The sequence below is a fragment of the Thermomyces dupontii genome (genome assembly GCF_041956625.1).
Source record: "Thermomyces dupontii strain NRRL 2155 unplaced genomic scaffold VTN31scaffold_4, whole genome shotgun sequence".
Classification (NCBI taxonomy): domain Eukaryota; kingdom Fungi; phylum Ascomycota; class Eurotiomycetes; order Eurotiales; family Trichocomaceae; genus Thermomyces; species Thermomyces dupontii.
This window is the reverse complement of record NW_027192310.1, coordinates 388945-402745: the sequence shown is the minus strand read 5'-3', so window position 1 is coordinate 402745 and position 13801 is coordinate 388945. Positions and strand designations below refer to the sequence as shown.

The 13801-nt window shown below is 51.2% G+C and overlaps 4 protein-coding genes across 4 annotated transcripts; 1 reads left to right on the top strand and 3 right to left on the bottom strand.

The window, feature by feature from the left end:
* Nucleotides 1-991: 991 nt before the first annotated feature.
* Nucleotides 992-2100, bottom strand: VTN31DRAFT_4638 (uncharacterized protein; the record flags this gene model as incomplete). The annotated part of the gene is made up of 3 exons (XM_069405048.1): nucleotides 992-1390; nucleotides 1448-1906; nucleotides 1963-2100. 3 exons carry the CDS (start codon nucleotides 2098-2100, stop codon nucleotides 992-994), a joined length of 996 nt encoding a protein of 331 aa, XP_069260151.1.
* A 987-nt stretch (nucleotides 2101-3087) lies between these two features.
* On the bottom strand, nucleotides 3088-6679 carry VTN31DRAFT_4637 (uncharacterized protein; the record flags this gene model as incomplete). Its single annotated transcript, XM_069405047.1, has 3 exons — nucleotides 3088-3819; nucleotides 3871-6609; nucleotides 6662-6679. 3 exons carry the CDS (start codon nucleotides 6677-6679, stop codon nucleotides 3088-3090), a joined length of 3489 nt encoding a protein of 1162 aa, XP_069260150.1.
* A 318-nt stretch (nucleotides 6680-6997) lies between these two features.
* Nucleotides 6998-10369, top strand: VTN31DRAFT_4636 (uncharacterized protein; the record flags this gene model as incomplete). The annotated part of the gene is made up of 1 exon (XM_069405046.1): nucleotides 6998-10369. The coding sequence occupies one exon, from the start codon at nucleotides 6998-7000 to the stop codon at nucleotides 10367-10369; it is 3372 nt and encodes a 1123-aa protein (XP_069260149.1).
* A 562-nt stretch (nucleotides 10370-10931) lies between these two features.
* Nucleotides 10932-11390, bottom strand: VTN31DRAFT_4635 (uncharacterized protein; the record flags this gene model as incomplete). Its single annotated transcript, XM_069405045.1, has 1 exon — nucleotides 10932-11390. One exon carries the CDS (start codon nucleotides 11388-11390, stop codon nucleotides 10932-10934), a length of 459 nt encoding a protein of 152 aa, XP_069260148.1.
* Nucleotides 11391-13801: the final 2411 nt, after the last annotated feature.

Here is a 13801-nt window from a genome sequence, read left to right as displayed (position 1 = left end):
TCGGATCAGAGAAAAGGATCATGTTACTCCTCCGTATGGACCCTGCCGGGGTTAGGTGAGAGCTTTCTCGCAGCGATTTCGCTTGGGCAATGTCCAGATTAGGGCTTTCTTAGCGACTTGGCACTCGTAAAATTGGAGAGCCAAACGGCGCTAAAGATGGGCCAGAATCCAATGAAATCCATGCCCTTGGAGCTCACAGTTCAAACGCACCCGCGTCAAAAACTCAAAATCAATTCAACCTCCATCGAGAAGAGAACGTGCCACAACGTGGAAAGTCAATTGCGACTAAGTTAATTACTAAGTCCGGTGTACGCGTAATAATTGTGGCTCTGGCAACGTGCAGCGGGCTTGGCAGCCTTGGCTTTCAGTGTCACTGTGCAAGTCCGTACTGAGTAAAGCTTGTCAAGTGCGATCACACATACGAGTAGTTTTATTACATCTCCGTACTGAGCCACGGTCAACCCTGCTGAATAACTGATAATGCTCCAACCTCGAATGCTGGCATGCATATGCTCCGAAGGAGACCGCTGATCAGCCGTTTGTAATGGTGTGGGAGGGGAGCTCACTATGAGTACGAGAGTACGAGTGCTGGAAGCTCGGTATATGACTCTACTGCTGGATTAGGACCAAAGGATCGAAGCAAAAGTCACCGACGGATATCCCGGACAGAGCCGCATAAGGACTCGATGCTGGCTGACCACACCTAGGATGATGGCGCTTGTCTTGCGGACAATTTGTCCAACGATTCTTGGCATTGATGGGTATCATATCTCATCAGAAAAACGAACATACAGTACATAAACCCAGGGCCACCCAGAACCAAAAAGCCAGTCTATCAAGTCATTGCAGAGAGCGATTCGGCATGGACTCATCGATCCTGATTCATCACTGCAAAATCGTCGCGTTTTCATGGAGTCGGTTTTAGGCCATTCATGAAACCAGACCTTTTGAATGCAAAGAAAAATCGTAAGAAAAAAAAAAAAGTCATTGCTTAGACCTGGCGATAAGGCTCATATGCCTCGCTGCGGTTATATGTTTGCATGGGCACGTGACTACCAGGGCTGTAGGACGGCATCGGGCTAGAGTGACCGGGACCCATGTATGGGCTGCCAACGCGCTCGTAGGAGTAAGGCGTCTTCTCGCCGCCGAGCAGACCACGCTTGCGGTCGCCGTGGTACGGAGAGCGACCGGAGCAGCAGCAAGAACTGACCAGCCAGAACAGAGTGCCGGCCAACGCGAACGCCGAGGCAATGAAGGTCGCCACATAAATGTTGCGGCCCAAATCGCCATGGACTCCGTACTCTTCCAAGACGTTGTTGAATGTGCCCTTGAGTACCGCAAAGAGCGTGATGGCAGTCACGGACGAGGCGACGGTGAAGAGCGCAGCAACCTACCATCTTGGTTAGCGATTCTGCTAATGGATAGCCCAAGCGGGGCAAGCACATACCCCTGAGACGAGACTGGTCACCAAGCTACCCAGACGGCTGAAGATGGCCGACAAGCCAACGAGCAATTCAATGATCGTTGCAATGACGGCAACAGTGTAGGCAACAAACATCCACTTGGACACGGTTTCGTAGATGTCCAGGGCTCGGTTCAGGTCGCTCGGAAGCAGATTGTCCACGCCCGTGTCGTTCAGATTCCAGATCTCGACCGGATTGAACCAGAAATTGGCCTTGGGCTTGGAGCAGTAGTCGACCTCGAAGCCATCGTCGGTTTTGTTACCGGCACAGTATCCCCACAGGCCAATTGTGTAGAAATCGCGCAGATTGAACTGTTCCCGGGCGTGCTGCAGCGCTTGACCCAGCTGGTCACCGTCCAAGCCGGCGACATCGCCCGCCAGATCGTGGAGTTGTTCACCCAGAGATTGGGCATTTTCTTGCGATGTCAGATTGGACAAATCTGCCTGGGAAGATGTCAGCGTGAGATTGCCATGAGCCAGTGTTGCCGGAGAAGACTTACTCGAAAGAAATAGAGGCTATTGAGAGTGCTCGAGCCGGAGTTGGTGCCACCCAGATAGACCAAAATCAAGGGGACCAACGCTCCGATGGTCAGGAGGTAAGGAAGGGAAATACAGGCGATGCGGCCCGCCTTGCCCATGTTTGCGGTGGTTTTATCGATTCAAGTTTTCCGAGATCTTCACGTTCCTTCTGGACTGTGGCGAAATGAATATGTTGTCTCGGTGTCTGGCGATGCCACGGGAGATGAACGGCGGGTTGCTTTGAGTAAGAACGTTGAAGACTTGGAATGGAAAAGTTTGATCTGTGACTACCAGGTCTTTATATGCAGGAATGACATGACCGACCAGGGCTCGTCGTCATCAATCAGTTCAGCGGGCGAAGAGCCATAACAAACCTGCACCGCCGCTGAGAGAGTGACGCACGCTGATTGGACCATATTTGCGTGGCTCGGCAGAAGATACGAATCTTTCTATTTTGAGAGAACAGTGGCTGTGTGCCATACCGTACCATTCCCTTCGGTGCCTGGGGAGATTCATACCTGTCAGCTACGGAGTACATAGTACTGTACAATGTTTCTTCTTCCTTGATTTTCCTGAATTCTTCTCTTGATCATGTCTCTCCCATTGATGGTCGTCTTCTTCACTCTGGCCTGGCTCAGCTGCCTGGCAACCCTTAGTCTCCCCAGAATCTCTGCCAAGGCTGGGAGGAAATTGCGATGATTGGCTGGATTCTTTCAAAGCCGATCTGATTCGCTGAAAATTAAGGTTATTATCCGAAATTACTGCAATAGGAATAGCCTTCCCCGCTGGGATCTGGACAGCCCAGTCGCCCATTGCTTCCAAGTTCTAACCCGATCGAGACTAACCAACCTGTCGGATCCCAGCTGAACTCCGCATGGACAGCTTTCAAGAATGACATGGCACTGGGAGACATGCAGTCCAAAATTCAATCTGTGGCAGGAATGATCTTGGTGTAAATCACAGTGGTGCTCTGAAAGACAATCATGGTTCAACACAGTATAACTACTGTACATGTCCATTCGGCAAGAATTCCAGATCCCATGCCCGTAAATCAGCAGCCGGGGCAGCTTCTGACGCGAAGAAAGCGCTCGGTTCGATTCAGATCTTCACTTTCCAATTCCCATCAATGAGCTCAGCGGCAGCATTTCCAGACCCACGCCAGCGATAATCAGCTGCCTGTTGGAAGCCGACAATTCAAGAACGTCCATCGCCGAAATGTCGGCAATAGAACTCGCTCGGTCGAGTCGCTGTGTAACGGAGATTGCATCGACGCCACAATGGACGACGTCAACAGTGATGGTCCAGATCTTAACACGCTGATCATTACCGGCCGACGCAAGCATCACTGTTGAGTATGCCTTGTCGACGGACGCGGGCTCAAACCCCACGATCTTCACGGCCGTGATGGTCGCAGCGTGTGGATTCGGCACAGAGACTGTACTTGCAGAGAACGTGGCGCCGTCGGTTGCAGCCGAGAACAGCGTAACCGAAAGGGAGTTGTCATCGCCGCCTCCAATCAGTAGCACACGGTCTCCTGAAAGCTTCTGGACTTCCAAGGCCTTGACACTACTGGCGTGGATCCGGTAACCCGTCGGGTATGTGAGCGCATCCGGTTGGAAACCCTCCGGGATGTGAAGGCGGCCGTGATGGTCAGTAATCTTCTCGAGCAATGGGTTGAGAGGCCACACTGCCAAATGGCCATCGGTCGCAGCAGTCACCAGAACGGTCGATGAGCCTAGATCGAGGAACTGAACCTGGGTGAGGCAGTTGGTCGTATAAGTTCCCGTTGCCAGCAGTGTAAACGTGTGCGAAGCTTCGGTCGAGGCGTATGAGTAGACCTTCACGCCTTAGTTCACTGGCCACAAGAGAAAGAGAAAGCACAAACATACCTTTACAACCGAATTGGAATAGACAAGGGCTATCAAGAATCGATCAGTCCCAGAGGACAGCTCGATTTCGCGGATATCAAAATTCGTCACGCGCGGGTCCGCGTTCTTGTCGACAGGCTCGGTCCGGGCTTCCACTACTGCAGCTAGACCGAATACCGGAATCAATCGCATTCTCCAGACAAAGAATTCCTCCTGTCCAGCGCTGGAAAACAGATACCTCCCGTCTCTGGACCAAGATACCTTTTGCAGTCCGGTCTGATGCGTCGTGAACACTCGCAAGGACCGAAGAGATCCCCACATTGGATCTGTGTCGCAGGTCGAGGGAGTTGATATCCGCAACGCCGTATCCTCTGCACCACTGGCAATCAAGGGCACTGCATTCTCCTGCGGCGGATTGAATACCGCCAAATCCTTGATCTCTCGTCCGTGGCTTCCCACTCGAATGATCCGACTTTCCGAAGTTCGAATATCGATGGCGTGCAGGGAGCGTGCTTGGTTCCATAATATCACTCCACACTCAGGAACATCCTCGTAGGGTTGGAAAACCCACCATCGATGAACGTTTCCGCAGTCGGATGTCATGATTTCGCTCTGGGTGGATTCGTTCCATAGCACAAACATGGTTCCACGGAAACCAATGAACATTAGATGCCCCGACGTGGGATCAAAATAGAATCCCTCGATTTGGCCAAGTGGAAGGGACGCGCGATGAATCATTGGAGGTTCCGAGAAGCCAGATTTGAACATATACACAGAGTAATTCCCATCGCGACCACAAGTCAATAGGTAGTCTGTTGTCAACTCCTCAAGATCATTATCTTTCGGTATAGTGCCCATGAAACTGACGAGGCTTGTCCCATGTGCTCGATGATCACGCCAGACGAGTTCACAGTCATTCCCGTATTCCACTTTATATAAGACCATCCCCCCGAACTTGCCCCCGAACATGATATACTTCCCGTCCAGCAAAAGCGAGGACGACGACACGGCAAACGGAACAGGGAGGAGCAGCCTCGCGCGGTCCACATGCCTAGTCTCGCTGTTCACCTGCTCAACGGAGAACAAATCGGCATAGGGCAGATTAGGGTACGTGACTGCAAATTTCACACGCCGCCTAAGTGTTGAATTCCCATCTTGATTGGTATGGGCCCTGAAAAGAAATATCGTAACCGGCCTGGACTGAACAGTGACCAGGTCGGACAATTGTCTTGAGGAGAAGTCGAACAAACGGATCAGCCCACTGCCACTACCAATGATGGCAATTCCCGTCCGAGGCAGACTTGACAGGGATGCGAAACCTTTAAGGTCGGGAACAACTGCTATCGGTTCGCACACAATCGATGGTTGGGTGTCATTCTCTCCATTTTCGATGCGGCCGATTTGCACCACACCGGAAGCACTGATCCGCAGAAAGCTGTCCTGTGAGACAAAAGCAAACACTTTTGGCTGGTCGTCTGTCTGAACCTTGGAACGGCCCGCTTTCTCCACAGCCTTGGAACTCCAGTAAGTCTGAGATGAAATCTCTGACTCGTTCTGCCGAGCCGGATGCTTTGTTTCTGCGTCGCCAAAGAAAGTTAAACGGAAGGATCTCACTGCTCCGTCGGCACCACCTGTATAAATCTCCAGGGGATGGCTAGACAGAGCCACCGACCAGATGTTCTTTCCCGCATGACGGTGCAAAGTCGTGACATTCGTCAACCGATATTGTTGCTCCGCCGGGGTTAAGGGCAGTTCAAGCATCCAGAGCTGACATGTTGTATCTTCTCCAGCAGAAATAAGATTGATTCGTTGCACCTGCTTTGTCATCGTCGGGAGGAATTTCACTTTCCAAATTCGTGAAAGATGGCCATAAGCCTTTGCAACGTACTTCTCGGAGCCAGCTGTCACATTTTCCGTTGCCGTGCTGCCAAAGCCTGTGCTCCGAAGTTCGAAGCCGTCTGTCCAGTAAGCCGATGGATCGGCAGATGTGGCATGGCAACAGTCGGAAATATCCCAGATCCGAATGGTTCGGTCATCACTGCAGCTTGCGAGGAACCTTTTCCGCTTCCCGTCCTTGTCTAACACTTCGTGAGATATGTTGACACCGAATATCGAGCCTTCATGGCCGGTAAAGAAATGATGAATAGCCGCAGTGGCATCAGGCTGGGAGCTTGAAATTTGGTCCAAGAAGCAAGACCACACGATGATCTCACCGAAAACCGTGCCAGCCGCAATCACGATATGTGACAGACCGAAAGCCACAATATTTGCAGAGTAGAGTATTGACTTCACACCCATTACTAGCTGTTGCAAAAATATAGCCCTCGGATACTTGGATGAATCGAGATTTGAGAGCTTCACGCGAAGTACAGCGTTATGGGCCGTGACCAGGTAGGCGAAAGCCTCCCGATCATCCGTATGCGGAGCACAAGCGTCAAAGATCCAATCTGGAGCAGCATATTCTGCAGTACAATTGACAAGATATGCACCGTTCGAATCTGGCTTCGTTCTTTGACCAGAAAACTGAACGACACGAAGAGATTGACCACCCCAAACCAGAATGTAGACACCATCGTTGCAGGCGCGATCAATCATGAACCCATGAACATTGTTTCGCCGGAACACCTTAAGGCGAGCAATCTGTTTCCCACTATCATTCGAGATCACCGACATAAACGGGCCTTGGCCCTGGAGGAGAAGGCTCGAGGTGCCATATTTGAACTCTGCCAGCCCAGTAACGGGGACCCAAGCATCGGCATGCTGCGATATGTTGGCATGGATCACGACGACAAGCGCTCAGAACTCGACATACCTCAAAGGTCCTGGACATTGAGCGACGTAGCAAACTCTAATACGTCAATCGAACTCAAAAACACCCATACTATGTGTGACATGGACCTACTTTTGTCCGTCGTTGCTGTGAATTTCTTTGATGCCAAGACGAGTACTCCCCGCTTACCGAAGGAGCAATATGAAAGTTATCGTCACGTGACCTCGTGATTACAATAGCGCGATTCGCGGTCGACTGGCGTCGGAAAGCTCCAGGCAAAATCACTCGCCATCGAAGCTGCAGAAACTGCATGTCGCGATGACATGAAGGAACATCAACGGACCGGCTGACTGACTATTGCTCAGCTGCGATCCAGCCATGGGTGTCACCGGACTGTGGTCTGTGGTCCAACCCTGCGCTCGACCGGTCAAACTCGAGACGCTGAATCGAAAGCGGCTTGCCGTTGACGCGTCGATTTGGATCTACCAGTTTCTCAAAGCCGTCCGAGACAAGGAAGGAAATGCGCTGCGAAATGCGCACGTGGTAGGATTCTTCCGACGCATCTGCAAACTCCTGTATTACGGCATCAAGCCGGTTTTCGTGTTCGACGGGGGCGCCCCGGTTCTGAAGCGGCAGACCATCGCGGCAAGAAGAAAAAGACGAGAAGGCCGAAGGGAGGATGCGGTCAGGACAGCGGGCAAACTGCTTGCGATCCAGATACAGCGTCTGGCGGAAGAGGAAAAGAAGAAACGAAAGGCTCCAGAACAACATGCGGAGCTCGAAGAGGAGATTTCCGAGAAGCCAAGTTACGTTGATGAAATCTTCATGACGGAGAAAGAGAAGCGGCAAAACCGCAAGTTTCGGAAGAAAGATGCATACCATCTGCCTGATCTGGATGTTTCACTGGATCAAATGGGCGCCCCAGATGATCCCAGGATCATGTCACAAGAGGAACTCGAAGAATATGCTCGGCAATTTTACTCGGGGGAAGATATTAGCGTCTACGACTTCTCGAAGATTGATTTTGACAGCCCATTCTTTCGCAGTCTTCCAGTCACTGACCAATATAACATCCTCCATGCTGCCAGAGTTCGCAGTCGTTTACGAATGGGATATTCGAAAGAACAGTTGGATGCCATGTTTCCTGACCGCATGGCATTTTCGAAGTTCCAGATCGAACGGGTTCGTGAGCGCAATGACCTCACTCAGCGACTCATGACCCTTAATGGTATGAATGGTGTCGATGGGCTCTCAGCTACTGGCCAACGGATAGCTGGAGAGCGAGGTAAAGAGTACGTTTTGGTGAAGGATCCCGATGTCGAAGGGGGTTGGGCGCTTGGCGTCGTCGGCAACAAAGCGGCGGGGCAGCGTGACCAACCTATAGATGTCGATGATTACGGCCAAAAAGATGCTGCTCATTGGAAAGATAGAGATTCGGAAGAGGAAGATGGGGATGGTTTCGAGGATGTCCCCATCGAAGGTCTCAATCGACTGCCCAAGATTCCCCATCATCAAACAGGAGAAGTTCAGGAGACGAAAATACGCCCAGCAGAGCCTGAAGAGGCCGAACATGACAGGTTCGCTGGCAAGGAGGGTGACGATGCCTTGTTCATCCAAGACACTCTTGCGCAAAACGCGGAAACAAACGACCTCTTCGAGGAAGCGGATGAGGAAGATGAGGATCTTCGTAGAGCAATTGCATTATCGCTGGAGAACCCATCCGACAGCGATGAGTCAACACACAAGCGAGAGCCTCAGGACGCGCCTCGAGTGGACAGTATGCAGCGAGAATTCACACCCGATTCCGAGGATGAAAACGATATAGATTTCAGCGCTGCCCTGAAGCAGTCAAAGCGAACCATGCCCGCGGAGAAGCCCGTCTCCATGGCACCGGATATCAAGCAATATGCATTCGAGGGGCCATTGCCTTTTGAGCCTCTGAAGGTCACCAGAGGAGGAAAGGCCGAGAATAAGGAGGTTAAGCCTATCGCGGAGACTGCTGGAGGCTTTGTGAGGGAGGATGACGCCAACGAAGCAAAGGAAACAGCAGAGAAGAAGGAGAAGAAGGCGGTTTCGATACCTCCGTGGTTTGCGGGTGAGCCTTCCACCAAGGCGAATTTCCTCGACGAAGAGGATGTGGAAGCACCCCTAAGACCGCGAGACAATACCTCAACTACGCACATATTTATGGGAGCTCGTAAATCTCCGGAGGTGATTGATGTGGATAAATTACCCGATACGAAAACTGTCATCGACCTGGACAAAGACGATGACAAGGTCGAGGTCGAAGATTCACCCTCACGGAGCCCACCTCCCATGAAGGATTCTGAAGCAATGCAGATGCAGTCGCGTTCTCCGACCCCGAAAGGAGCAGACGCAGTGGAAAATGAACGTGAATTGCTGAGAAATCAGGCTTCTGACGACGAAGAGCCGTACGACTGGGAGCCTAGTGATGACGAAGGGAAAACGGCCGCCCAGGCATCAGGGAAACAAGCAGTCGGCGTATCATCGCAAAAGTCAGTCGTCTCACCTGGCGCCGAAGATGTTGGAATTTCCAATGCAGCGGAAGCCCAACCCTCAAACGCCAATATTACCGCCAATGACGCGACCAACGCAACACTGTTTATCGAGGAAGATGACAATGCACCCGTTGACAACGATGTGGAATATTCTGACCCTGAGGACGAAGAACTCATGGCGCAGCTTGCTGCTGAAGCGGAAGAACACGCTCGATTTGCGTCTATGTTAAATAACAATGCCACGGCTGAAAATGCTGTGGACTTCGAGCAGGAACTGAAACAGCTTCGGAATCAACAACGGAGAGACCGCCGCGACGCCGACGAAGTGTCCCAGATCATGGTAACTGAATGTCAGCAATTGCTTCGTCTCTTTGGTGTACCGTACATCACAGCGCCAATGGAAGCCGAGGCGCAGTGTGCGAAACTTGTCTCCTTGGGTCTGGTCGATGGCATCATCACGGATGATAGCGACATCTTCCTGTTTGGAGGGACACGGGTCTACAAGAATATGTTTAACCAAGACAAATACGTGGAGTGTTTCTTGACTAGCGACATGGAGAAGGAATATGCTCTGGACCGCAAAAAGCTCATCCAATTCGCTCACCTGTTGGGCAGCGATTACACTGAGGGCATCCCCGGTGTTGGGCCTGTTACGGCTCTCGAGATTGTCACCGAATTCCGGGATCTCGTCGAATTCCGAGACTGGTGGACCCAGATCCAGATGGGAGTCGACATCCCGAACGACCCTCACTCTGCCTTCCGCAAGAAGTTCAAGAAGCGTGCATCCAAGCTATTCTTGCCACCCAACTTTCCCGATCCCCGGGTGGATGCTGCGTATCTCGAACCCGAAGTTGACTCGGATCCGTCCGAGTTTCAGTGGGGAGTGCCGGACCTGGATGGGTTGCGTTCGTTCCTGATGTCCACCATCGGATGGTCGCAAGAACGAACGGATCAAGTCTTACTACCGGTGATCCGCGACATGAACCAGCGGGAGCGCGAGGGCACGCAGTCCAATATCACACGCTTTATCAGCGGAGGGCAGGGTGCCGGCGCTTTCGCGCCCCGGGTGCGGTCTCAGGGCAAAAGTCGGATGGAGAAAGCATTCAGCCGCTTGCGTGCCGAGGCAGAGAGTCGCAAGCGAGGTGCAGATGACGAGCAGTCCAATGATGACCACAGTCAAGACTCGGCGGTCAGCAAGAAGCGTCGGAAAGGAAAGACCGCGGCGAAATAGCTTTTCGGTGGATGCTGTAGTATTCAATAACAGGGAGGCTTTTTTTTTTCTGCCGCCCTTGTCGAAGTGCATAGTAGATGGTATTTTGGCCTGACAACCATATGGAAACACCGGTTCTTTGCCAGTCTCAAGATGTTTTAGATTAATCTATGCGGTACCGTCCAGCGACGGATAGGGTGAGCCTTGGCTGGAACTAGAGGTCGTCAAAGACACCGTGGGATAACTGGCGGAGTATGGTTGGGCTCTTCCGCGTGATGTTGAGCTCCCAGGACATACATATCTTCACCCTAAAATGGTCTTACAGTATCTCCAATACCCTGACTATTCTCCGTATGTACAGCACTACTTGCAGCAACGAGTGACAATAAGAGAATTAGATTCAGATTGTCCTGTGAACAGATTGTACCTCTCAACCGAATTATCTTGATTAACTACATTGTCACAACCTGGTTAACTGTCCCCATCACCCAAGTCATGTCACCGATTGCCTACTTCTGGTCAGCATGCGTGCAAAGTGCATGACTTTTTGTTTTTTTCCGGAATGGGGGCAAAAGCATACAATTTATCCGCACAGGGTCAGGGCCAGATCAATGTCAGAGCTGCAAGTCTTGACATTGCTGCCCGGCGGCGAAACACCATCGGGCCAATGGATCACACCGCACTCCTCCTTGGAAGGAGAGAGGGTCACCGGGCTCCCGGCGAAAGCATCGCCAAAGACGGTGGACAGATCGTACCACAAGGTGGGATCTTCGAGAGTGTAGGCGAAGATGAGCTGAGGGCTGCCGTCGAAGAGACCGTCGGGCCCGCGGGTGATCTTGATTGCAACACCGCCCGAGGAGGGATCACGGTGAATCTCTTCCGACCACTCTTCGCCGGGCTTGACTTCGTGGCGCTCTCCGATCGAGCCGCCGACGGACCACAGATACACAGACTCCTCGCAGCTGTTGTGGACAATGGCATCACCGGCGGCGGCAAGGCCGACAAGGCCGGCGGCAGCAGCAACAAGGGAAGTCAGACGCATGATGGACGGGGAAATGTTTCTCAGTCTTTGGACGATGAAAGCTGACAATTGATAATGATGGCTTGATAAAAGTCCAACTTCCCGGCTCCTTGCGTCACTTTATGTATACCCGGCATCCACGGCTCTGTCGACGAACCCGGTGAACATCGGTTCATCATCGAGCCCACACGGTCCACGCTGAACTGAGACATGTTGTAGCCTATTGGGCGCGAATTCAACCAGGACGTCGCTTTCGATATCGTCGATGATTGATGCCAACCAAACAGAGCATCGAGTCAACCTGGAGACACCGCATTTCTGGAGACCTTGTGAACTTAGCTAAGACGAACGCGCACCTTGGATAGGGCACTAACAAGGCCGCCAGTATCCATGGAACTAACCCGTCCTGTCTTAGTGACGACGAGGATCGCCATCACCGACGATGTCATGCCAAGACAGAGTGAGACCTCCCCAGTCGCAAACGCGGATAATGCGGGGAGCGGAGAGTTCGGTCATGAATTGGCTCGCGATTTCGGGCGACGGACCGAGACAAACAGAGTACATCATCTTGCGACTAACCTAACTTGATGATAGTACTTGTTCTTTATGCTGGGAATACGAGGGTTGTATCCCATTCTTTTTCCCATGCCATATATGGTACGAGTAAGTGCTGTTGTCTGAATGGAGGGCGCGACGAGCCTGGTAATTGTGGATGGTTTTTGGGATCATCTTGGCTGGTCCATCGGAAAACCCAGTACAAGGCGTCCTCCATAGGCAATCTCGGAGCAGTATACGAGTACTTGGCTCCTTGCACACTCGGCTGCTGTGTCCATTGAAACAAAGAGTTGAGGACTTTGCTGATGGTACCAAATCACTGAAGCCACAAGACTTAGTCATTGATCCATCGACCATATTGATCCACTAAGATAGTACTCACTTTTGCCGCGTTTCTCGTATTCAATCCCCAGAGCTGCGAGCGAGCTGTCCAAGGTAAACACGCTTCGAGAGCTGTGGGGGAAGTTTGAGTGGAATTGAGATTACATAACCGACCCAAGACTCCCAAAAGACCAAAATAGAAATGCCATGCTTTCTGTGACCCATGGTAGTTAGGTTATATCTCGTTTGGCCAATCACAGCTAGGTATCTTCTTCCACTCGCAGGTACCACATCGGGAAGGAACCTTGGCGATCTCTTGTTCCTTGGGGGGTAACCGACGAACCGACGACACATCACTCTGACGTTGAAGATGAATAACTGAATACATACTACTAATGTCCATGGAGAATGACTCGTACTGGTACGAGGAGTTGGAGGCAAGTTTTACACATGCAGGCCACAAGTACGAGGACGTTAGTACTAACTAGTAGTACGGTAGAGGTTTCTCTCGTCAATTATCGAATTTCTGCTTTGGCTAGAATACACATAGAATAGTATAACTAGTAGTAAAGATGAAAAGGACTCGGGATTGCATGCACGGAAACTGAATCTTCAGTCTTCAACAAGTAATAAACTTGAAGGTTGAACATGTGGATTGACTTGACAGGTTGGCGCTGTGATCATTGTGTATATTCTGCACTTTACTGTAGCTGTATCCCGTCTTGGACTCCAATCACACGATTGATAAGGGTGCAATGCATAGACTGGAACACGACACCAATCACCAGGCAGAACGAGTGACTGCCAGTCTGCGGCATTTGGAAAAGCAAGAAACAACGCCAATCACAAATACAGTGCAAATCGTCAACTCTTGGAGCATGGTCATCAGAGTTTGTATCAACCTCGACCAGAAAGTATGTAGGATGAGAGATCTGTCCAGTGGTGAAGAAATGCCCTATGTCAAGAATGTTTCCTCGGTCACTCTCGGCGGTGATTCATTTGAATAAATCGACGAAGATTATGATTTCCTCTTTTTCAGCTGGGTATGGAAGAACAAGCAAGTTGCAGTGTCCCAGATTAGGTTCCCGCATTAACGATGCCAGCTTCCAGCAATGGGTTGTCACCTTTGCCACTGTCAAGCTTGACTCTGCGGTATGCGAGAGCAGTTCGATATCATGTCTGTCCTGCTCGAGTTCTTCATGGGGCTTCATCATTAGAAAGATATTTAGCCCGCAGAACAAAACCCATTTCTTCGCATTGACAAGGAACCTCGTAATACAGACTCGGCTTGAACCATTCGTGGAGACTATGTATGTATTCATGACCGGTGAACAACTTGAACTTAGCTGGCTCCATTGATACATTCCGACTCGATGAATCACGCCCGCAGCTCAAGCTCTCGCTGTTTTCTCAATCTCATGCAAGGTACATAGAGTACAGGTTTGGAGATCAAGTACTCGTACTACATGGCACGGAGTAGTCGTAGTACGAAGCCATCATCGATTTGAGGAAATGTGCAGTAACAGTACGGAGAGAACTACCTGATGCCTAGTCGA